Source organism: Carcharodon carcharias, chromosome 23 (assembly GCF_017639515.1).
Source record: "Carcharodon carcharias isolate sCarCar2 chromosome 23, sCarCar2.pri, whole genome shotgun sequence".
Classification (NCBI taxonomy): Eukaryota; Metazoa; Chordata; class Chondrichthyes; order Lamniformes; family Lamnidae; genus Carcharodon; species Carcharodon carcharias.
The window spans coordinates 40,944,094-40,968,919 of record NC_054489.1 but is presented as its reverse complement, the minus strand read 5'-3'; the positions used below and the strand labels follow the sequence as shown (position 1 = coordinate 40,968,919).

At 41.9% G+C, this 24,826-nt stretch overlaps 1 protein-coding gene across 6 annotated transcripts in view; it reads right to left on the bottom strand.

The window, feature by feature from the left end:
• Window positions 1–24,826, bottom strand: part of LOC121268930 (vesicle-fusing ATPase) — a 249,069-nt gene that overhangs the window by 112,853 nt on the left and 111,390 nt on the right. For all 6 annotated transcript variants that reach the window (XM_041173206.1, XM_041173204.1, XM_041173207.1 and 3 more), the window contains exons 13-15: window positions 7,138–7,233; window positions 5,042–5,198; window positions 1,115–1,248 (exon numbers count right to left, since the gene is read on the bottom strand). In XM_041173206.1, coding sequence (XP_041029140.1) covers window positions 1,115–1,248; window positions 5,042–5,198; window positions 7,138–7,233 — 387 coding nt within the window. The remainder of the gene's footprint in view (window positions 1–1,114; window positions 1,249–5,041; window positions 5,199–7,137; window positions 7,234–24,826) is intronic.

Sequence of the window (24,826 nt, the reverse complement as noted above, 5' to 3'; positions counted from 1 at the left end):
GTGGAACAGGGGAAATCAAGGCATGGTCTCCCCATACAAAATGTGGAAGGAGCCCCCACCACCTCCCGAGCGCAAAAATTGCCTATTAGGAAAAGAATGCACATCACAGGTGGAGGTATGCCGACATCGGGTGTTAGCTCCTGTTCAGCACAGCATGCTATATACCTTCAACAAAACATCAGAAAGTTTTTGTCTTAGTGGAGTTGGCTTCTATAATTTTGGGCGGGGTGGGGGCAAGGGGAATAGGAGAGAAAAGTAAACCTGCATTTCACTTCCCATGTACTTCACAGCTATTTTTGAAGTGTGGTTATTGTTGCAATATAGCAGAACAGCAGCCAACGTGAATAAGTCCCATAAACAGCAATGACAAATGATCAGATATTATTTTTCAGTGGCATTTGAGGAAGGGTAAATGTTGCTTTGGGCAGAAGACCTTCTTTGTATTACTTTGAATAGTGCAGTGGGACCTTTTACATCTATCAGACAACACACAGGGCCTCGGTTTAGAGTTGCATCCAAGAGTCCCTCTGAACTACCATCAAATGCAAGCCTAGATCAATTAAAACCTCAAGATGGGCTTGAGCCTTCAGCCTACTGACTTAGAGAGGCAGACAGAGCCGCAAAATGTAGTAGAGGTGACAGAATACAAAGTGAGGGAGCAAACAGAAAGAGGTCAAGAAAGCAGGCAGGTGGATACAATTTTAACTTCCTTATCATCCTCACCAGAAATCCTGCTACAGTTCTACAGGGTGGTTCTGCCCTAATATCCTGAATTCCAGTCTGGTGACAGAGTCTGGGCAATGGTTCTTATGTCACAGTCACACAAGTCTCCATCTGGCTCTTGAGCAGTGACTCATTTCTCAAAGCCAATATAGACAGTTTAATAATCATCTTGCAAATTGACCATGATTTTCTGGCTCAGAACCAATTTAAATCAGCAGGATATTGAATGGGAAACAAGGCCTCATGCAAAAAAAAAGTCAGGGTGGGGATGTGGTGTTAAAAACTAAGTGTGAATTACAGGGGTGGGGATTAAAGTAAAGCTTTTTTAAAAAAAATTAGAAGTCATGAAACTTAACAACTGTTGACAGGTCAAGTGCTTAAATAGGGTCACCTTTTTAATGGCCTGGCATTTCGCTGTTTCGGAGAATCCAATCATCTTATCAGGAGAGCAGATCTTAATGAAGGGGAATCCAGATTTCTCAGCAATTTTCGCAGCCAGTGCGGTCTTGCCACTGTTTGGAGGCCCTGTTTAGAATTAAAATCACTACTAAGTGAACAAATCTGGGATTTTTCCACATTAGCAATAAAGGTATACATGCACATAGCAGACACACAACCAACCGTTACAGACATTCCACGATCACAAACAGGAAAAGACAAACTGGCCAGTCCAGCGTGTCCCACACAACTGCATTACTACATCCCGCACATCACAATATACACACTCCCCCTACCAACTGGAATCCATGCAAACTCCTGGGACGGGCAAAAAAATATAGAAACCAGGCCAATTGGGAAAAATTCTGGAAAATTTCTGTTAAAGAAGTTTTACTTCTGACAGGATGATATTGCATACCACGTATTACTCACAAAATCCCAGCTGCCAACCACAATAGTAAAATAACTGACGTAATAGCAGCTAATTATGTATTTTGACTCCAGTTGAATGCTCTGAAGTTTTGGCCAGAACACGTTCCAGCTTAGGCAAGAAAAGACAGGAAAGTATGCTAATTTTAGTTAAGCCTGAGTCAATGGCCACTTTTAAAATGCTCGTCAAGATAGTCCGAGGGAAAGCATTGGATCTTTGGGATGATGGGCTTGAACAACTGATTGATCTTACATGCTCTTCCATTGCCTGATCTGCGTAACTTCTCAACCAGTGGTATACCGAGGTGCGTGGGATTATGCTTTCACGCAGTGGATAAATATTTGACAGTGTTTTCCCATTTCAGATTTGGTCTCTTTTTAAGTCAGTATCAGAAACCACCAGCAGCAAAGCAGCACTGAAAACATACTTGAAAACAAATAGGCTATAAGAGGAACTTTTATCGTTCTTCTGGGGTGTAATATTATTCTTAACAGCACATGACACTCATTCCATTCAACCCATCAGACAAGGGACACGACAGATCAGCACACAACATCCAGACTGGTTCAGTCCCAATTCATCTTTTACAAACTTACATCTGTCTGTGCAATATACCAGAGATTAGTGTCCGTCAGGGCCAACTCCCTTCCCAACACGATCAGACTGCGAGGAAAGGGACTAAACTAAACATATACCAAGGAGTTCAACAATCAGCTGATAACTTACACTTAACACACACTAAAGAATGATGTGAGGAAATGGAAAGGAGGGAGGAACTCAGGAAAATTACAATCAACAGGGAAGGTACTGAATAAATTGCTGGAACTGTGGGCTGACAAGTGCCCCGGGTCCTAACGAGCCTCACCATAGGATCTAAAAAGAAGTGGCTAGTGAGATAGTTGATACATTGGTTTTAATTTTCCGAAACACACAAGATTCGGGGAAGGTCCCATTAGCTTGGAAGATAGCAAATGTAACTCCGTTATTCAAAACGGGAAAGAGACAGAAAGCGGGAAATTACAGGCCAGTTAGCTTAACACCTGCTATAGGTAAAATGTTAGAAGCTTTTATTAAAAGGGGCTATAGCAGGGTAATCAGGCAGAGTCAACATGGTTTTGTGAAAGGGAAATCACATTTAGAACTTATTGGAGCTCTGAGGAAGTAACATGTGCTGTGGATAAAGGGGAACCGGTAGGTGTAATCTACTTAGATTTTCAGAAGGCATTTGATTAAGTGTCACATCAAAGGTTAGTGTGGAAAATAAGGCTCATGGTATAGGGGCTAACATATTGGCATGGATAGAAGATTGGCTGGCTAACAGGAAGCAGAGAGTAGGCATAAATGGGTCTTTTTGCAGGTTGCAAAGATGAATGAGTGTTATGCCACAGGGATCAGTGCTGGTACCTCAACTGTTTACAATTTATATAAATGACTTGGATGAAGGGATGGATGGGATGGTTGCCAAATTTGCTGATGACACAAAAATAGATGGGAGGTAAGTTGTGAAGAGGACATACAGATGCTACAAAAAGATATAATAGGCATGTGAGTGGGTAAAAATTTGGCAAATGGAGTATAATGCAGGATAATGTGAAATTGTCCATTTTGGCAGGAAGGATAAAAGAGAAGCAGATTTTCTAAATGGTGAGAGATTGCAGTGCTCTGAGATGCAGAGGGATCTGGGTACCTTAAGTGCATGAATTGCAAAAGTTTAATAAGCAGATACAGCAAGTAATTATGAAATCTAATCGAATGTTCTCATTTATTGTGAGGGGAACTGAATACAGAAATAGGGAGGTTATGCTTCTGTTATACAGGGCACTAGTGAGGCCACATCTGGAGTATTGTGTACAGTATTGGTCACCCTATTTAAGGAAGGATATAAATGCGTTGAAAGCAGTTCAGAGAAGGTTTACCAGACTAATACCTGGAACGTGGGGGTTGTTTTATGAGGAGATGTTGGACAGGCTGGGCTTGTATCCGCTGGAGTTTAGAAGAGTAAGATGTGATTTGATTGAAACATAAGATCCGTAGGGGTCTTGACAGGGTGGATGTGGAGAGGGTGTTTCCTCTTCTGGGAGAATCTAGAACTAGGGGTCACTGTTTAAAAATGGGGGGTCACCCATTTAAAACGGAGATGAGGCAATTTTTTTCTCTCAGAGGGTCATGACTCTTTGGAACTTACTCAAAAGCTGGTGGAAGCAGAGGCTTTGAATATTTTTAAGGAGGAGGAGATAAGATTCTTAGTAAGCAAGCGGGTGATAGGTTATCGCGGGTAGGCGGGATGCAGATTTGAGATTACCATCAGATCAATCATGATCTTATTAAAGGCCAGAGTAGGTTTGAGAGGCCGAATGGCCTACTCCTGCTCATTTTTTTTGCACTTGGGAACACTGGGGTACATCCATGGGTCACCAACTCAAGTTGGACTTATTTTTTGGAGTTTTTGTCATGATTTTTCTACCTAGTTCCTTGCAGCAATATCCAGGAGATTCTTCACTTCCTGGAGATTCCCAGACAGTTCTGTAGGCTGGCAATAGAAGGTGCATGGAACTTCCTGCGGTCTGATTGGGTTGAATAGATCTTGTGCACGAACAAAAATGGCTCTGTTCACTAAGAAAGCGCTCATTTTAAGCAATCAACTTTGTACCCTCAGCTACTTGGGTATCTGTAAATTGGCTAAAGCTCCTGATTAATAAAAAAGGTTTTAAATACACCAGTAAATAGTCAGAACTTGAAATTAGATTGAGCAGCCACCCTTAATTAACTGCATGGTGTGTTGTCCTATTCTTAACAAGACATTAATTAGATAAAAACCAGTAGACAGGGAATGTGACAGGTCAGCACGTAACACCTGGGCCTAGAATCAGATTCAGAAACAATTCAGCTTTCACAAGTCCAATTCAGTCTGCATTATACCAGAGATTAGCCTCAGTCAGGTCCAATTCCATTCCCAAAGATGGCAATGGTATAAAAATACATAATAAAAGATGAAAAATTTCACAAAAGACCCCCAAATCAGGAGCAGATAGCCTTTTAACAAGCAGCAGCCATGCTCTTTGGTAGTTCCCATACCCAAGAGCCTTTTTATAGAGGGGCAGGTTGCTAGATTGAACCTCCTAACCAGGAGGACTGGCGAAATATAATGAAAGGTGCATGGGGAGCAAGTCACCATCCACTCTCATTGGACGCAAATACCCTGCTAGACATGGAGCTTGGCATTCAGAGACCATATCTCAGTGTTCAATCTGAGGAGCAGATGACCAAAGTATTGGATGTAGGTACCCCACTGGGTGTCAGTGGTATTGAGACCAGATGTGCTCTTTCCACTTGCCAGGACACCCTAGAGCTACTACACTGATCAATTTTTTTGTAAAATTTAAGTGCTCTTCATGTGGATGCCCCTTCATTTTCTTCCCTTTCCTGCTGGGACAAGGAAAATAGCCCTACCTTCCAACAAGACGCTAACCAGAGGAGTGCGGTCACTGTTCTTGGTTTGCTGGACAAGCAACTCTCCATCATCCAGGGCCCGTGTGACTGGATCGCCCCACACAATGATTCCATTCATGATATAACTGTCATAATCTTCCTGGTTTATGCCAAAAGCCTGTGAGACAGAATTGGAAAACCATGTTATACCTATTTTTCTGAAAATGAACACATGCCTTCAACAGAATGTCAATCTGTTAAATTATTTTATGCAAGTCAGCCAATATCATGCAAAACATAATCTAACTTCATGGGTAAGGGCAGAACACAATTAAACATTTCAGCTAGTTTGCTGCATTAAGAACTGTATATGACCCACTAACATGTTCCCAGCACTCTGGCCTCTGCTAATTACACAGCATCTCTAAATAGGAGGGTAGACAGACAACCCCGCTCTAAATTCCCCACTAATCTTGCTGTGAACCTGCTACAAGGAAGTGTGCCACGGCACATCATGTCTGCTCCAGCCCTTACCACAGTGACAGCTCAAATCAAGAACTGAACAGAGTAAGGGAATGAGCAAGCAAACTGCATTTCTGCCTTATCTTTCATTATGTTGTACCAGCATGGTTCAGCACTATGAGTCACCTATAAATTCTTGAAGGATCAATGAAACACACTTGACTCATTGCTGTCATCTGGATTGTGGAATGGAATATTTAGTAGTAAACTTAATCGCTGGCCACGCCTTCACTTACATCATTTTTAAAAATGTTTGAAATAACCTTTGTGAAATTTTATTGTTTAAAATCACTTTTTCTGAAAGGTAAAGCCAGAAAGAAATCTTCAGGAGCAGCACTCAATGATTCAATGTGCTTTGTTGTTCTAACTTTGCAGTGTTCCAAGCAACATCACACCATTCTTGTTTGTTACAATCCTTGTAGAGACTGATAATGTTTAAAAAGAAATTCAAGCTTCCAGATAATAGCTAACAAGGATGATAACAAAATTTTGTGTTTTAGGATATTTATTGTAACAAATGACAAAAAGCGCTATTGATAAAATTCTATTTTCCTTTTATGGGCAACTTATACTTTAAACTACAGAATATTTCCTTTTATACTTAACACATTGCACTCTCCATGGAGTTACTGTCCTTATAGCAAAAGTCCACAGTTGCTTCCAGCTTTGAATGGGTTCACATTTCCCTGTGCGAACAGTAGTAACTTTGAGTGACCGCCTTAGTTTTCGCAGAGTTTCCTAAATCTGCTACCAGCAGTAAAGCATGTCCTCCCAGAATCTTTAGATAGCTGTGGGACGCATCTCTTCAACTAGAAACTGTCACCCTCCCTCATCCAGCTGTGGTTGGTTGCAAAGCTAAGCAGCCTCTTCTCTCTGCTGTCCCCACGAAACTGTCTATCTGTGATATTCACTGATTTGTAGGAAAGCCTATGACCTGATCTCAACAATGACTTCCACTGCACTCTTCCTCATGACAACATGAAACACATTAGCCTTGCACCCAGGTAAAATTAGCTACCCTGACCCCAACTCTCTTTCATCTGAGAAGTAAATGGACAGTTTACAGCATAATTGTTTACAACCTGATACTTTCAACACCTTTCTTGGATTTTGGGAGACTCAGTCTATTACCCCCTAACAAAATCTGTATCTCCCTTGGATTTTTAACCGTCCAAGGCTTGTTGTCAAACATATTTCAAAATAGGTTACTAACACCCACCCTCAGTTTTATCTTAAATTAAAGACAGTTCCTAAACATAATCTTATAAACCTCATTAATCTTAACATGTTCTGTATCAATCCCCTGTTACAATAAAAAAAAACTCAATGTGGTACAAACTGAAGCTAAAGAATTGATAAGATTTGTCATGAAATATTTTCTTGTTGAGGGCATTATTCACAGTATAGAAAACAAAAACAAATCAACCAGGTCCCAATTCATAAGCCAGGTATTTGAATATAAGCAGAGCAAAATCAATGTTATCAAATCCAGTGCCACACCAGCTCTGAATGGACATCAAATTCACTTTAGTCTGGAGTGAGTGCCTTGGAATCCTAAAACAATTGTAGTTTGGTGTACGTGATCAGGTACTTACAGGTTTAATATCATTCTCCAGCGATGTTAAGAAATCTCCCCTCATTACTTGTAGTTTCTCAGCTTTCTCCATGTCAACTTCCACTTTGGTGGCTGCCTGATAATGGAAGAGTAAACAGTAAATGTCAGCTCACTTTGTGTTTAGAAATATGACTCTTGCAAGAAAAAAAATGAGTTCCCAATTTCCAGCTGGGCAATTATACAGTACATTCTGCAAAATGAAGAAAATTGATCCCACATCCTATCCAATGCTAATCATGCTTTTAGCACCTGTGATGAGACAGTCATTGTATTAGCTTTGTTACTTTTCTTCACATCCAGAAGTAACCCAAGAGAAAAGACTTCAAGCACAGGATCTAATCAAATCATTTTATAACAAAGCTCAAGTGAGGAATTATTTTCTACCAATAGGTGTAGTGTTCGGCAAATAATTCTCATGAGAGCACCCATTTTAAACCCCAATTTGATTCCACTTGCATAGTTCCATGAATGTTAAAAGCGCCTTGGTACTTCACACTGCTCATCTATGATTCCAGTAAAGAGCACGCATTTATATAGCACCCTTCACATCAGGCCATCCCAAAGCATTCTATTAGGTACTTCTGAAGTGTAGTCACTGCTGCATTATAGCAAAACGCAGCAACCAATTTGCACACAGCAAGGTCCCAGAAACAGCAATGACCAAATATTATGTTTTAATGTTATTTGAGATATAAATATCATCTATGGGGAGAGCTTGGAATAATGCTATGGGTCCCAAAAGGAACAGAAGGATCATTTGTTTAATGTGGCAGCCAAAAAAAGTACCTCTGGTAGTGCAGCACTCTCAGAACGGCACTGAAGTGTTAGCTTAAATTACGTACTCGACTCTCTGTAACGGGCTTGAATTGATGATCTTCTGACTCCAAGTTAGAATGCTGCCACTGAGCTAAAATCAGCATAGCAATAGTGAAGGAGGCGGGGAGGTTGGGGGGGGGGGGAGTAGAATTGCAGACCATGAGGGGAGTCACAGCCAAGATTAATCAAATTTTGAATGACAACACTTATAAGAATCACAAAGCCAAGTGTCTTTCCCTAGCCCAAGTGCCTAAGACCTCAAAGCTGTCTCTGCTAACTTGGTAGCTATTAGCAATCAAACCAAGGAAATTCACTGACCAATGACTAAGTATCACACAAACATTACACCCACTGAATCATCAAAACAACTAACAGGCTGGGTAATTTCAAAAGAGGGGCACCACATTTTTACAGTAAAAATGTCCTCACTCAATATTTAACAGCCTCCAGAGATAGTCAAAGCCCTGGTCATGCTCAACAGCCCAGTGGCTAAACAGAATATGACATATAAATTTAAACCATGAGCACTTAGTACTGCAGTCTTTACAGCTCAAACTATACATAGGGGCAGTTAACACAGTTTCATGTATCGGCAGCACGCATTCACCTGCAGATAACCAAAAAAAACTCCAAGACAGATTCCTCCATGGTCCACACCTTACACATTCAACTACATTTACACAAATAGAGCCCCAAAGGGTTAGGCTGTCACCCAGACTGGGATAACCTGACCTTTAAGCTCCATTAGGTGATCAACAGTACATGCACTGAATAGCCTGAAGCGTGACTTCTCTCTGATCCCATGGGAGCGAGCTTCTCGCCTTGGTTCAAACAGCTGTCCACGTACACAATAACAACTCCCTGGGGACCCACAGAATACAAAAGACACTTAATGTATTGTTGTGCAACAGATACTTGGGGCTGTAAGTAACACTACTTTTACAGCATCAAAACTAGTAGTGCCCTCTGGCACCAGGCCTGGTGTTTCAAACACTTGTACCTGCACCAAGCATAGACCGCTCCACAGCTAATCCACACTCAAATCACCCGTCTTTGTTTAACGTCTTTGAAAACTTCAAAACAATGCAAAGTAGCTGCTCTGCTGTATGTAATCGAGAAGTACTTAGATCTAATCTCTCTCAAATCTTAAAAAAAATTGAAACGGCTGGGCATGTTAAAAAGTTTCTACAACAGTCTTAAACAAAATCAAAAGAGTAATTTTCCAATATTAAGCTGCCAATTTTAACCTTCATCAGTAATGGTTTCAATTCAGTCTGGAAAATACCCAGCTCCATCTCCTTTAGGTTGTACTTGCATTAGATAACAGCCTGGTTCTAGCAATGTGGGGCAAAAGGCAAGTGCTCAAATGACCCCTTTCACATGACACAGCCACTTGCCAGTGTTATGAAGGAAGTAACATTTATGGAATGTATTCCATAGGCCCAGAACACATGGAGCAATTTGGAAAAAGCGACTGAAGAAAATCAGGGATGGTTAAAACTAAAGGCTCTCCCATAAGAGATAGGTTTGAGAGCTTTTATACTTAGCAACTTGTGAATGTTTTATATTAAAAGATTAATATATATGCAAGTTGTGATGTAAAGAAGGTTATTTATGATCATGTTGTTGCTGGACTAGCAATCCAGAGACCTGGGCTAACAGTCTAGAGAACAGAGTTTCAAATCCCATCATGGCAGTTTGAAAACTTGGGGTACTAAGTGTTCACTAAGGAGATGACCAGAGGTCTGGTCTCAATGTCAAGTTCCATGTCCAGCAGGGTATAAGCAACTATAAAGCTGTGTTTGGATTGTCATAAAAGATCACTGCTTCACCAATATCTTTTAGGGAGGGAAAACCTGCCACTATTACTCGGTTTGGCCTATATGTCACTCCATCTATCATCTGAAGTGGCCTGCATAAAACCAATGAGAGATAGAAATAAAGTCAGCCTTTTCAGAGATGCTCACAGGCAAAGAATTCTTCTTTTAAAAAAGCAGCTGCTATATGAATGGTAATGAATTTGTTCCCAAAAGCACAGGTTTCACCAAATCTAGTCGACAGAAAGACCAAGGAAACTGGGCCCTCTCAATACCAGCGATAACACACTCAGTTGGTTTACATTGTGATTAATGCAAGCTGCACAAGGTTCACAATTTGGGAACCGGCTGTGCAACCACCTCACTGAAACCAAGAGACTTGACATTGGCTAGCAGGAGCAATACCTCTAGGTGTTCCAGAGATTGCCACTTCAGGTGGGTGTCATTGGTGCCATGCCTTCAGCTACCTAGGCGCTAACATCTGCAACATCCTCTTAAAGCTCTGCCCCTCTAGCTCTCTCTCCTTTAAGCCATTCCTTAAAACTTACCTCCACATGTCCTTATATCGGCTTTGGCTGAGTGTCAGATTTTGTTTGGTAATGATCTTGTGAAGCGGCTTGGGATGCTATATGATATCAAACTTGCTATATATAAGTGTGTGTAAGGTTTTAATCATCACATTTGGTGACAGCAATGCTACATTATCTACTTAACCAGTGTCAACAAAATTGGACTACCAGGGAGGGGGAAGAAATTCAGAGGCTCCACCTAACCTCTTGAGGGCTGCTGTGCCTTATCTGAAAAACAGATTCATCAAAAGCACCGCGCATTTGTAAGTGTTCTTCAAAGACTTCTTACTCCACTCACCCAAGCAGTTTGAAGTGCTTGGAAGATTGAAGAGGCACATGTAGCACTACAACATTTGAATGGGTGCCCACACAAAAGGCTTTAGTCCTGGAGTTGGGTTCAAATTCTCAATCTTCAGGCTCAACTCAAGCATACCAGCAACTGGGCCAAACCCACAATGGTTAAACAGACTGCATTTTAGGTCCATTAGCTTATTTTCCTCTGATAAAACTCTCTCCACATTTCTGGTTCAAAAACAAGTCAATAATTCTGAAGCATTGTTAAATGAAACATGTAGTGCCATAAGAAACTGAGCAAAGTTTAAAAATACCAACATTTAGCAGCAATTAACATTTGGGATATTTTGTAGAAGTGTTTCTCTGGCCAGATCCAGTGAAAGGGTTATCAATGTCAGTGGGAAAAGCACGATGTAACTATAATGATGCCTTTACTTGTTTTAAGTTGCAATTCTGAGTTAACAGCACTAATTTTACACTGTTGGTAGCACAAAATAAGCTCATACAATTTAAATATAAATTACTGGATGCGTGTAAAACAAGTAGAACATCAGAGATGAAGCACAGAAAAAGACCTCCCTGAATCTTTAAAATTTGTCCTGGAGGATATGGCATTCTGTGCAGCTTCACCCTCTGTACTTGTCCAGACTAGTTAGAGGAACAATGGCTCAGAATGTCAAGGGGCAGCACTGTCAAAAGGTTAAACTGCATTGTGAAATGTCTGTACCCATTTCAAAAGGTACCAGTACATGCAAATAGACTTTCAGACCTGCATTTAATAGCTGTTCAGCTTCTCTGTATCAGAGAAAGGGGAGGAGGAATGGATAATGCCTTTATCATCTCTAGAACTAGGGGGTCTCTCCACTTCTAGTGGCCAAACAAGTTTATCAAGTGAGCAACTCGGCTGTACAAATCCAGAAGCTTAAATTGGGTTCAAACCAGAAACCTGAAGTTGTTGATCACTGTCACATCAGCAGTTGGAGTGCAACAACTGACCTCAGCATACCTTCAACAACTCACCTTTACATAGCACTTTCATCATAATAAAACATCCCACGATACATCACATAAGCAGTCAAACTTTGTTACCAAGCTACTTAGGGGGATATTAGGGCAGGTGACAAAAAACTTGGTTAAAGAGGTAGGTCTTAAGGAGTGCAGTTAAGAAAGAGAAAACAGTCAGGGATTTAGGGAGGAAAATTGAGAGCTGGATATGGCCTTGTTGTACATGGGTGTCTATTTTTCATTTAACTATTTGTGAAGTAATTTAGGATATTTTTTCAATTTAAATTACCATATGAACTTGTTTTGTGCTACCAACAGTGTAAAATTAGTGCTGTTAACTCAGAATTGCAACTTAAAACAAATGAAGGCATCATTATAGTTACATCGTGCTTTTCCCACTGATATTGTTAACCCTTTCACTGGTTCTGGCCAGAGAAGCACTTTTACAAAATATCCCAAATGTTAATTGCTGCTAAATGTTGGTATCTTTAAACTTTATCCAGTTTCTTATGGCACCTACATCTTTCGTTTAACAATGCTTCAGACATAATGACTTGTTTTTTTTAAAAACTTTAAATACTTTATAAACTTGAATTTATAAAGTAATTGCAATTGACATTGGGGTAGTAGAGTGTGATGGTCCACACTGGAAAAAAAGCCAGAGTCATATGGTAACACAGAATGAGAGTATTGCTGAAAAAAATGAGAGACATACTGTCGAAGCTTTTCGTCATGCACTCATCAGGACAGATTCACAAGAATACCAATTGTAAAGGGAACAACAATGGACCCGGAGCATTTAAATTCTACCATTCATGATACAGCCAGACCATCTGGACATTCAGCAATTAGCAACTGACAACCAGTTCAATGTTTTCTGAACCAAAAAGCATAGAGTGCAAATAATTATTTCCAACACACTAAAACATCAACAGGAAATCAAAGTAAATGGAGCAAAAGTTGAAGAATTCATAAATGTATTCTCACTAGCTCAACACTCTGCTGCTAAGGGGCAAACTCCAATTCTACAAACAAGCAATTGCAAGATCCCATTAAGGTAAGATGCACTGATTCATGAAATGGAAAATGGCTGTTAATGTACTATTGTGCTAAAATGAAGTGTTATTAAAGCTTTATTAGACATGCCTCTTACAGACAGGGTGCAGTGCCAAGAAACAAAACCAATCTCAAGGCAATGATGTTTCCCATCTTAAAATTAGGTGTAGTCACTACCTGAAGTAATCTATAATTATTAACATTTTCCCGAGAGTATCTGCTTTTACGATGATGTCTTGACACAGTCAGTAACCCTCTAACAAATTGCTCAATATAGTTTCAAAATCATGTCGCTAGAGAGGGGAAACAGCCATTAGTAGAAAACAAATAGGAACAATTGAGAGGAAATGACAGGAAAAGAATCTAGAAGTGTAGTGATGTTAAAAGGCCCCCCCAACCCCAGCTGATCAGTCCCTCCAATTACTACATTTCCAGTCTCCAATTCCCATGTGGATCTCTTCTGAAACTTCTTGTTCGAATTCCTTCAGTCCAGTTTCAGTACTACTAGGTACCAATAAAGCCCTAATTTCAGTCATAATATCACTGCAGCACTCAATGAATCAACCACGTTGCGATCTTCCGGCATCATTCAGCTCTGGGAGACTGCCTATCATTCGACTGCTAAGTACCAGAAAAAAAAAAGAGAACAAATGCTAGTGTCCTCTTTGAAGCCAGGTCCGCAAGCATTCAGGGTAAAACTCCTGCAAAATCAACTGCAATGGATTGGACACAGAGTGGCCAAACGGCATCTCCCCCGTTAAGTCCTGTTTGCTCAACTCTCAAATGGCAAGCATTCCAGGGGAGGATAAAGGAAACACTTCAAAAATACTCTGAAACTCTCCTTGAAAGGAGGAAGAAAGCCATTGACGTTAATGATTGGGAGAAGCTTGCTACCAATTAATCATTCAAGATGGCGAGAAATTGTCCATTAAGCTACATCATGCTTTTGAGTCCTAATGGCTTAATGATGAGGAGAAGAGGCAGCAGAGGAAGAAAAGGCAGGAAAACCTATACTGCAGATCTCACCACCAAAGTGGAAGTCCTGCCCCACATGCCAAAAGATCTGCGGGCCGAGAATCAGCCTGTTCAGTCACATAAAGGCGAATGGCAGAAACTCTCAACCCTGAGCAGGCATTTACTCAATTCGAGGGGCAGCTGACCACAATCTACCAGAACGCAGACAGTGCATTTTCAGCAATAGCTTCTCCTGCCTCTTCCATACAGTCACCTCTAAGGTCGCAGATCTCACAAAGACCCATTATCAGTCATTTTTGTTTTCTTAAATCTATTTCTCAGTGACATTATCTATCTGCAAGTGACAACAATTTTCTGATTATACACAGCTCCATCCCTCCGCTGCCCTGCTGGACCCTGACTCTCTCAGCGTAGCCAGTCTTGCTCAGCATTCTGGATGAGTTACAATTTTCTCCAACTCAATGTTGGGAAGGTTTAGGTCATTGACTGCAGCCCCATCAAACATTCTACTTCTTTACCACTGTCTCTACCCCTTCCCTGGACCATTTCTCAGGTTAAACCAGAACCCTCCTTTCCTATTATGTTATGGAGCAGATTTTAACCACCACATCTTAATCACTAAATCTGCTTACTTCTACAAATGCAACTTGGTCTACCTTCAAGCATACCTGTGGCCCAGAATCCCCCTCAATGTCTCTCTCTCTCCCCCAGACTCTATTACTCTTCAGGATCTCTGTTCCTGGCTTCCCATCCTTAAACTGCATCTTAACAAGTCAAAGTTGTCGTCCCGGTTTATAAACCAATGTAAAACTATGCCCCACTCATTTTGACCTTTCCCTCCAGTCAATATCCACAATAAAACTCATCCTCTGACCTATAATTTGGCCCTACCTTCAACATAACATTGATGATAGAAGGTGTAGCAATGCCAAGTTGAATATCCTTCTCCATCTCATATCTCTCTCTGCATCTTTAAAAGCTAATATCTTCAACCAAGCTTCCAGTCACCCTGATTAATCTCTTTCTACTTGGAACAGCATCTGTTTTCATACCCATTTGTCAAGTACCTTGGGCTTTTCTTATATGAACACAAGCTGGTGTGATATAATCCACCCAGGGAGGCAGTGACAGCAGCGATGGCTATAAATTTTTAGATGATGGATATATTTTTCAGATACAAGTCTGTTTTTCATAGCCTTTGCCAAGTTCAAGTAAAAAAAAGGTGAAAAAACAGGTCCTGACAACTTATAACACTAGTTATCTATAAGCTTGGAATGTCCTGTTACGTAATAGCAGGTTTAAGTCTCACTCTAGAATCTTCAGTGCATAATCTAAACTAATGCTCCAGTGCAGTACTGAAGGAGCGCTGTAGTGTCAGAGGTGCCATTTTTCAAATAAGACATAAAACAGAAGCTCCATCTACCCATGGCAATATTTCAAAGAGTAGAGGAGTTTGCCTGGTGAATTGGCCAATACTTATTCCTCAACCAACATCAAAAGGACAGTTACATTCATTATCTCAACCATTGTTTTCTGTGAACAAATTGGCTGCCACATTTCCTACAGTACAACAGTGAGTACACCTCAAAAGTGCTTTATTGATTAGAAAGTCTTTTAGGAAATCCAGTGAAAGGTGCCATATAAATAAATGCAAGTCTTTGTTTCATGCTAAGCATAAGGTTCCCTAGAATCAATCAAGCTAAGTTCTCCCATTTTAATGGAGAAGGCCTGAATGAATGACATTTTTGCTGCAAGTTGCAGCAATGAAGTGACCAGAACCAAAGAAATAGACTATGTTCCTTGAGGATAGGTCAATCATAATCAAAATTGCTCGGTGCCATCAGGAGTGTGAATGCATTAAACCTCTCAATACCCTCAAGTTATAAGCTCTGTCTGCAGTCAAAATCTTGTCCAAAGTTAAATAGTCATCCAATGCAAGGTGCTGGGTGCCAACATTTCAGATTAAACTAAAGCGTACGATCTTACTGCGAGATGCCTAATGTGCCAACAGGTCATGTGGTTGAATAAGTCCTAACTAACTTTGATGCAATCCTCCATCAGAGGCCAAATTCCTCTATCTCAAGGATGAGTTTCTACATCAATAACAGTGGGACAGATAGCATGGGCATGGGCCATCAGCAGAATTGTATTTCACTACAATCTGTAACCTCATGGTCCAGTATACCCCCGACATGTCAGTAAGACATGAAAGAAATCAAACTGTGTAAATCAAACTTTATTCTTTTCCCTCATTTAAAAATTGACTTTGTTAAACCAAAAGATGGCTGCTACCAGTCACGTGACTCAAGATTGGCCATAGTTTCTGGAAATTTCCAACAGCAGTTACAAGGACAAAAGAGCTCCACCCACACCCTTGTGCAATCTCACACATTACTGTAAGAACCCATTAGAATCCTCAAAACCAGAGATCTATAACAAAGGGAGGCATCGAAACTCATTATAACTGCAGAGGCGCTATCAGACACCATCTCACACCTGAGACTGTCAAGGTCCATTTCAAAAAGGAGATGCTGAAAGGAAATGGACATAATTTGCATCTTTACATACTTACTCCCCTAGCAGAGTCTGAGGATCTATCAGGACAATGGAGCAGGGTCATCAGTATGGATAATGACTCTTTCAGAGGCTAATGACTGGAACATAAGCCACTAAACAAAAGCGAGACCCAGACACCAGATAAATATCCCTTTATGAACTCATTGTAGGGGAAGGAGGTCACATGACTTGACTATTTTGAAATCTCCATATACAGTTGAGAACTCAACAGCAATGCAGTCTGCTGGTTTACCTCCACCTGCAAGGCCAACAGAGCTCCAGGTTGGCCAAGCAACCTGCAGCAAGTTTCAGACCCTCGAAGCATGTTTATCTAGAAGTCTCTGACCATCACCTGCCAAGCAGACCAAATCTATGCATAGCAATCTCATCTCACTCCATCGCCATCCATTGTAAAGGGATTCTGCACTACTGTCTTCTGCCAGGAACCTACCAGAATTGGAACTTCTCCATGAAGAAATCCGCTTTTGGACTTTGACTTGCTGGACTCTGGAAATCACGTGAACTTATATCCATTTTTGTGGCTCTTTTGTTATTAAGTTATTCATTGTTGTAACACTCCTCTTTTCTATCTCTCTTCCAGTATATTTGTGTATTAAGTTACGATCATGTCCCCAGGTTTGAATGCATGAAAAAACTACCATTTTGATTTAATCATAGAGTTTGCTGCGTGTCACTTTAAACATTGGACATAAATTGAGAGTTTGGGGAAACAGCACCACAGCCTATTTTTAAAACAAAAAACACCCCTCATAGACATACAGCAAGAGAATAAACAAGTTCAATTTTGCCCCTCTCCTCTGTCCATAACACCCTCACACTTAACCATTATTACTAAGCCAAGGGAGCAACTCTAGTTTAACGAGGAGTGCAGGAAAGCATGCCAGGCATACCTAAAAATGAGGCACCAATCTGGTGAAACTGCAACACAGGACTACTTGAATGTCAAACAGCAGAAGAGGCATGCAATAGACAGAGCTAAATGATCCCACAATCAACCAATCAGATCAAAACTCTGCATTCCACTACATCCACTTGTGAGTAGCGGTGGACAATTGAACAACTAGCCAGAAGAGGAGGCTCTACAAATATCCCCATTCTCAATGATGTGGGAGCCCAGCACATTAATGCAAAAGGCGGAAGCAATTGCCACCACCTTCGGACAAAAGTATTAAGAGGATGATCCATCTCGGTTCCAGGCAATTGGCTGACAAAGATCTTCAGGGTAATTTCCTAGGTCAAACCATCTGCAACTGGTTGATCAAAGTTCTTTGCTCCACCACAAGGTCAGAAATGGGGATGCTCACTAATAATTGTTCAGGGTTCAGTACCATTCATGACTTCTCAGATACTGAAGCAGTCCATGCCCAGATGCAGATGGACCCAGGCAACATTCTGACTTGGGGTAAAAAGCAAGTAACATTTAAGCCACCCTAGTGCCAGGCATTGACCAACTCGAACAAGAGACAATCTAATCACCTTCCTCTTGACATTCAATAGCATTACCATCACTCAATCCCCCATCATCAACATCCTGGGGGGTTACCACTGACCAGAAATTTAAACTGGGCCATCCATATTAATACTGTACTACAAGAGCAGAGGCTGGGAATTTTATTTTGAATAACTCATCTCCTGACATCCAAAGCCCCTCCACCGTCTAAAAGGCACAAGTCAAGAGATTGATGAAATACTTTCCTCTTGCCTGGATGTGTGCAACACTCAAGAAGCTTAGCATCATTCCAAACAAAGCAACCCACTCGATTGGCACTCTATCCACCACCATAAACATTTCCTCCTTCCACCGACACACAGTTGCAGCAGTGTATAACATATAAAAGATGCACTGCAGCAACTCGCCAAGGCTCCTTCAACACTATCTTCCAAATACTCAACCTCCAACACATAAAAGGACAAGGGTAGCAGATGCAGCTCCTGACCTCATTACAGCCTTGGTTCAAACATGGACAGAAGAGCTGAACTCCCAAGCTGAGGTGAGAGTGACTGCCCTTGACTTCAAGGCAGCATTTGACCAAGTGTGGTATCAAGGAGCCCAAGCAAAACTGGAGTCAATGGGAATCAGGGGGAAAATTCTCCACTGGTTGGAGTCATGCCTAGCACAAAGGAAGATGGTGTGGTTGTTGGAGGTCAGTCATCTCAGCTCCAGGACATCACTGCAGGAGTTCCTCAGGGTAGTGTCCTAGGCCCAACCATCTTCAGCTGCTTCATCAATGACCTTTCTTCCATCAGAAGGTCAGAAGTGGGGATGTTCGCTGATGAGTGCACAATGCTCAGCACCATTCGCGACTCCTTAGATACTGAAGCAGTCCATGTCCAAATGCAGCAAGATCTGGGCATTATCCAGGCTTGGGTTGACAAATGGCAAGTAATATTCGCACAATACAAGTGCCTGGCAATGCCCATCTCCAACAAGAGAGAATCTAACCATTGCCCCTTGATGTTCAATGGCATTACTATCACTGAATCTCCCCACTATCAACATCCTGGGGGTTGCCATTGACCAGAAACTGAACTAACCACATAAATACTGGGGCTACAAGAGCAGGTCAGAGGCTAGGAATCGTACAACGAGTAACTCACCTCCTGATTCCCCAAAGCCTGTCCATCATCTACAAGACACAAGTCAGGAGTGTGATGGAATACTCCCCACTTGCCTGAATTAGTGCAGCTCCTGCAACACTGAAGAAGCTGGACACCATTCAAGACAAAGCAGTCCACTTGATTGGCACCACATCCACAAACATTCATTCCCTCCACCACTGTCGCACAGTAGCAGCGGTGTGCACCACCTACAAGATGCACTGCAGGAATTCACCAAGGCTCCTTGTACAGCACCTTCCAAATCCACGAACACTATCACCTAGAAGGACAAGTGCAGCAGATAAATGGGAACACCACCACCTGGGAGTTCCCCTCCAAGTCACTCACTTGGAAATATATCGCCGTTCCTTCACTGTCGCAGGGTAAAAATCCTGGAACTCACTTCCTAACAGCACTGTGGGTGTACCTACATCACATGGACTGCAGTGGTTCAAGGTGGCAGCTCACCACCACCTTCTCAAGGGCAATTAGGGATGTGCAAATGATACAACATTAATGCAACAAATGGGCAACAATGATACAAACCTTTTTTGGGACATAAAGAGGCTGAACAATTACAATTAAGGTACCACCCGCATACATAAGAAATTATTTATACTGCCTCATGGAACACTGATATTGAGAGCACACATTGGAACTTTAGATTCGCTAAATCTATTCCAGTGTCTCTCGCAGTAAACTTTTATGAATGCGTACTTTCATGATTCATATATTTTAGGAATAAAACTTGGAATTTGGAGATTGAAATTTTTTAATGCAAGATAAATGAAAACACCTGGTGAGAAACTGATGAATAAACCTGCAGTAATTGCAATTCAAAGGGTGGTCTTATGTTTATTTAATAAGGTCAGAGTTAAAAAAACAACACTAATCAATGGGTGGCTCCCTCTCACTGAGCTTCTTGGAGACAAGGGCCAGAATCTTCTGTCCTCTCGAGCGGCATGTTTGGAGACGGGAAGGGCATTTAATCAGATGTGAGGATGGCAGATGAGCACCCTGCCACCTTCCTGCCTCAACCCCAATTAAGTCTGGGGCGGTTGGCTGTTTTCACCATACTGTAAATTCAATGTTCGGTTCTTTATTAAACATCCATATATTTGGAATTTATATCGTCTCTAAGTATTCTGTATTGCTAACTAGTGACTCTATACCCTCTTTGATGGAGGGAGGGCTACATCACTGAGTTAATCCTGGAACATAATTATATCCAGGATATTATAATCTGACTGAAACTTCTTTGGGGAAAGATTGGTCAGGCCCATTCAGCATCATCTGTCTCAACCTAAAGTTGAGGGGTATCACCTGAGAGGAACGCCTGATATAGAATCGTCAAAAAAATGGGAGTTGGTTGATAATCCACCATAAATGCTCCGCCTATACCTCTCCCTCCATTGCCCAGCTCAATGGGACCCGGTCATTTGGCTCCAATTATAGTTCGAGCATCACTATCAATGGTTTCCCTTCCCACCTGTATAGTTACTACAGGAGTCACCCAAGATCTATCCATGACCCCCTATTCTTCTCGTGTGCACTATGGCAGCATCACCTGTAGATATGGGGAGTTGTCTTCTACACTTTAGGGGGAGATGGTGGCGTAGTGGTAAAGTCACTGGCCTAATAATCCAGAGGCCCAGGCTAATGCTAGGAGATATGGGTTCAAATCCCACCATGACAGCTGGTGGAATTTAAATTCAGTTAATAAAAATCTGGAAATGAAAGCTGGTCTCAGCAATGGTGACCATGAAACCATTATCGATTGTCATAAAAACCCATCGGGTTCACTAATGTCTTTTAGGGAAGGAAATTTGTCATTCTTACCTGGTCTAGCCTACATGTGACTCCAGACCCACAGCAATGTGGTTGAGTCTTAAATGCCTTCTGAAATGGCCTAGCAAGCCACTCAGTTCAAGGGCAATTAGGATAGGTAATAAATGCTGGCCTTGCCAGCGATACTCACATCCCATGAAAGAATAAAAGCTTACATTGATAGAACTCAGCTCTACCTCCACCACCTATCTCAACCTCTTCACTGCCTCGGTGTTGTCAGACTGTTCAAACATCCGGCCGTCATGAGCTCCAATTTCCTCCAGTTAAACATTGAACGATCTTCGGACCATGCCATAAACTCTACCATTGCCACCAATTTACCTCCCAGCCACTGCTTCAAGCTGCAATACACTTCACAGCTTCAGTATGCTATCCAACCTCAGATTCTCCACCAGAAACACTGCTTCCACCTCTAACATTGCTAACCTTCACCCCCAACTCAAACTATCTGCTGCTAAAACCCTCATCCACCCCCTTATCACCTCTGGACATTAATAAAGTGCTCTCCTGGCCAGTTTTACATCCTCATTGGCCAAAAATTTCAGTTTATCCCCACTGACAGTACCCCATCCAACAGAGTCTACTTCTCCCATTCTTCCTGCCCTTCTGGGCCCTCAACTCCTCCAATTTAAAATTCTCAGACTTTAAAGCCTTTCACAGTCTCACCCTCATCTCCATAACCTCCTCCAGCCTGACGACAACTGCTCTCTCCCAACTTCCCCTTTCCTCTGAATCTGCCCTTATTATATACACCCTTTCAACCTAGTGGCAGCTGTGTGCCTCAAGCCACCTAGGCCTCAAGCGAGGGAATTTCCTCCATAAACTTCTCATCAACCCTCTCACCACACACCAACCCCTCACCCCCTGCCCACCAACACACCTGATCGACGTCTAACGTCTATTAAAGCCACCTCTTTTGTGAAGTTTTTGGTGACCCCCTCCTAACATCGCCTCCTTTTGGTCAGAGTTCAGGTTTTTCTGATTACGTCGTTAGGAAGCACATTGTTCTTGGTTAAAGCTCCAAACGAATGCAAATTGGGATTGTGGCCAAGTAGCTTTCATATATAATCCATAGATTTCTTGAACAGTTGCAAAACTAATTTTGCTTGTGTGTGTGTGGGGGTGGGGGGGTGGGGGGGGGGGGGGGGGGGGGCAAATTTCAACCCCAGCAGGAATACCTAAATACCAGCACTCCTCATAACACCAGTGTTTAAACGTGTCTAAGAATTATGTTAAATTATGACAATCTCAGTGTGATGCACGTAATCAGTGAGGTGCTCAGCAGGTAGGCCCAGAAGGGTCATTGCTCTCAGGCTGGATTTGTTATTTGTTGTTCTTCTGGTTACAATAATAAGTCACCCAGACATTAAACCATCACTTTGAGCATCATTATAACGAACATCCACCAACATCTTATGCTGGTTTGGAGAGTGTATCACACAAAAGATTGCAAAAAGCTCTTTTCCTGTCAAAAACAAAATATGCTTAATGGGCACAACTAACAACCCTCAGTCATCCACCAGTTTATATAATTAACTTTCAGCCACTTAGCCCTACTTTCTGGACCTCCCTTCCTAAAACTCCACCCTCCTCATCACCTTCAAAAAGCTCCGAAATGCAATCCTGTGATTTCTGTCACCTCTCCTAGCACTTCCTCTCAGGCTCTATGTTTACTACCTTCTCCTTCCGTGAAACTCAACTTCAAATTTTTACCTACACTAATGACACTATTTAAATCCAAGTAGTTGCTGCCGTTGCAGTGCTGTTAAAGTACTTAGAGTTTACAGCGCTTAATATACCGCCTACTCCTCAACAAACGTCTGCAGCAGAGCCTTTCTTCATTTCATCTCAATGATCTTTAAGTAACAAAGCAGTTGATCTGATATTTACCATGGCTACACTAGAATTATTTGGGGTTCCATTTAGTTGGAACAGTATTTCTTATTTACAACAAGCAATCTGCAGCACTCAAGTATTTAGGAAGAACAAACTTACATTTATTTAGCATCTTTCACCAACTCAGGGTATTCAAAGGTTCTTCATAGTCAATGAAGTACTTTTGAAGTGTAGTCATTGTTGGAAAGTAGAAAATGTGGCAGCTGAATTTACACACAGCAAGGTCGCACAAACAACCACACAATCTGTTTTTAACTGTTTGTTCTGTTGAGGGGTCATGAGGACTCGGGACGTCAACTGTGCTCTCCTCCGCCGATGCTGCCAGACCTGCTGAGTTTTTCCCAGGTATTTCTGTTTCTGTTTTTTTAACATTAGTTAGGGGATAAATATTGACTAGGGCACTGGATAGAACTACCAAGCTCTTCAAAAAGTGCTATGGGATCTTATACACCATGGACAGGCCATGCCTCAGTTTATCATCTCATCCAAAAGACAGTACCCTCCGACAAATAGCACTGCTCCAGTACTATCCTGAAGTGCCAGCAGAGATTATATACAAAAGTCTCTAGGGGGCTTGAACACACAATCATGACAGAGGCCAGAGTGCTATCACACATCAAAAGCCAACTCCCTTAAAATCTTGCTGCTATCCATATGAACAATAATAAAAACAAAAATATATATAAAAACAAAAAACTGCGGATGCTGGAAATCCAAAACAAAAACAGAATTACCTGGAAGAACTCAGCAGGTCTGGCAGCATCGGCGGGGAAGGAAAGAGTTGACGTTTCGAGTCCTCATGACCCTTCAACAGAACTGGGTGAATAAATTTCAAACAGTAGGAACCAGTCCATTAGGGCTGCTTGAGTTGAAAGCAGTTCTGTAGTGCAAATAAGGCATTAGCAAACAACGATGGAACTAAATTAGCTTTACCTCTGGTTCTTATTTCACGCAAGAGTCACAGCATTATTGCTGTTTTGGTCTTGCATAATTTCCATGATTTTTGCCAGCCTCCCACATTAGATAATGCAGGGCTCTGCAAGAATGGTCAAGAATGCCTTGGTTAGTTTGTAAATCTACCTTGTATAAAAGGACAACAGTGTAAAGCAGTTTTGCTTGGTGGCAGCCATTTTAGTATACAACAAAAATAATTCAAGGTGGGCATGTGGGGCCTCATCTGGAGTTCAACCACAGATTGGTCATAAGATCAATTTTCAGAGGAATCTGTTTGCTCTAATGACTGAAAGCAGGATAACATTACACTTGATTCAATTGGAAGTGGGGGGTGGGGAGGGAGAGAGGGGATGGAAGTAGAGACCTACCTGAGGGCAAGCAGAGAGAAAAAAAAACCAAAACAAGCACAACAATGGTACTACTCTAATCTACAGCATCTACATTCTCAGGAAAACATCCAGACATGGATAATGCTGTTTAGATGAGGAAACAAATGCCAGCACCTACATGGGTTCAGCTTCTAGTTACCAATTCAGAAGACTACAGAGAGTCTCAATGAGGGACAGATGGGACTGTGCAAACATTGCATATTCTGCCAGCTTCACATTCACCTCAGAGTTGAGTATTACTGAACACTTTTTCCTGTTAGTCAGCCAGACAACTGAAGGACGATGGCAGACCGCTCCAACAACCTGCTTAGCAATGACTGGTCATGATCGCCTGCAGCAGCTTAGGGGATCGATCACTGTATCCCTACCCCTCCAGGCTGTCAAATTAGGTAGAGTTTTCCTTGAGCGTGGGGTAGAGCGTGGGCCTGGCACAGTGAGGCCTGAACGCAGGGCTGGCTGGAAGCCACAAGCTGGGGGATTGGACTGATCCTGGGAGCCACTCATTGAACTTGATGGGGAGGGAGGGGTCTTCCTCCAGCACCCTTGGCACATGCTCTCCCAACACCATGGTTCAGCTTCAGCTGGGGCCACCCTGGGGGCTTGTGTGTGTGTGTGTATATGTGGGGGCGGGGGGGCGGAGAGAAGGCCTCATTCATTTTTCAGAATCTTCATGTTTTCCAGCCAGGTTATTAGCACTGAGTGAGGGGCTAACTGGGGGTATCTACTGTCAATGAAGGGTTATACTTTATTGTGGGGGCTTTTTCTGTGGTGAGGAGTTATATTTGGAAGATTTAGTGCAGGGATGAGGATTTTTGGGGGGTTGATTGCTGCACTGTGGTGGGGGCTTCTTGGGGGAATTTAGGCCAGTGATGAAA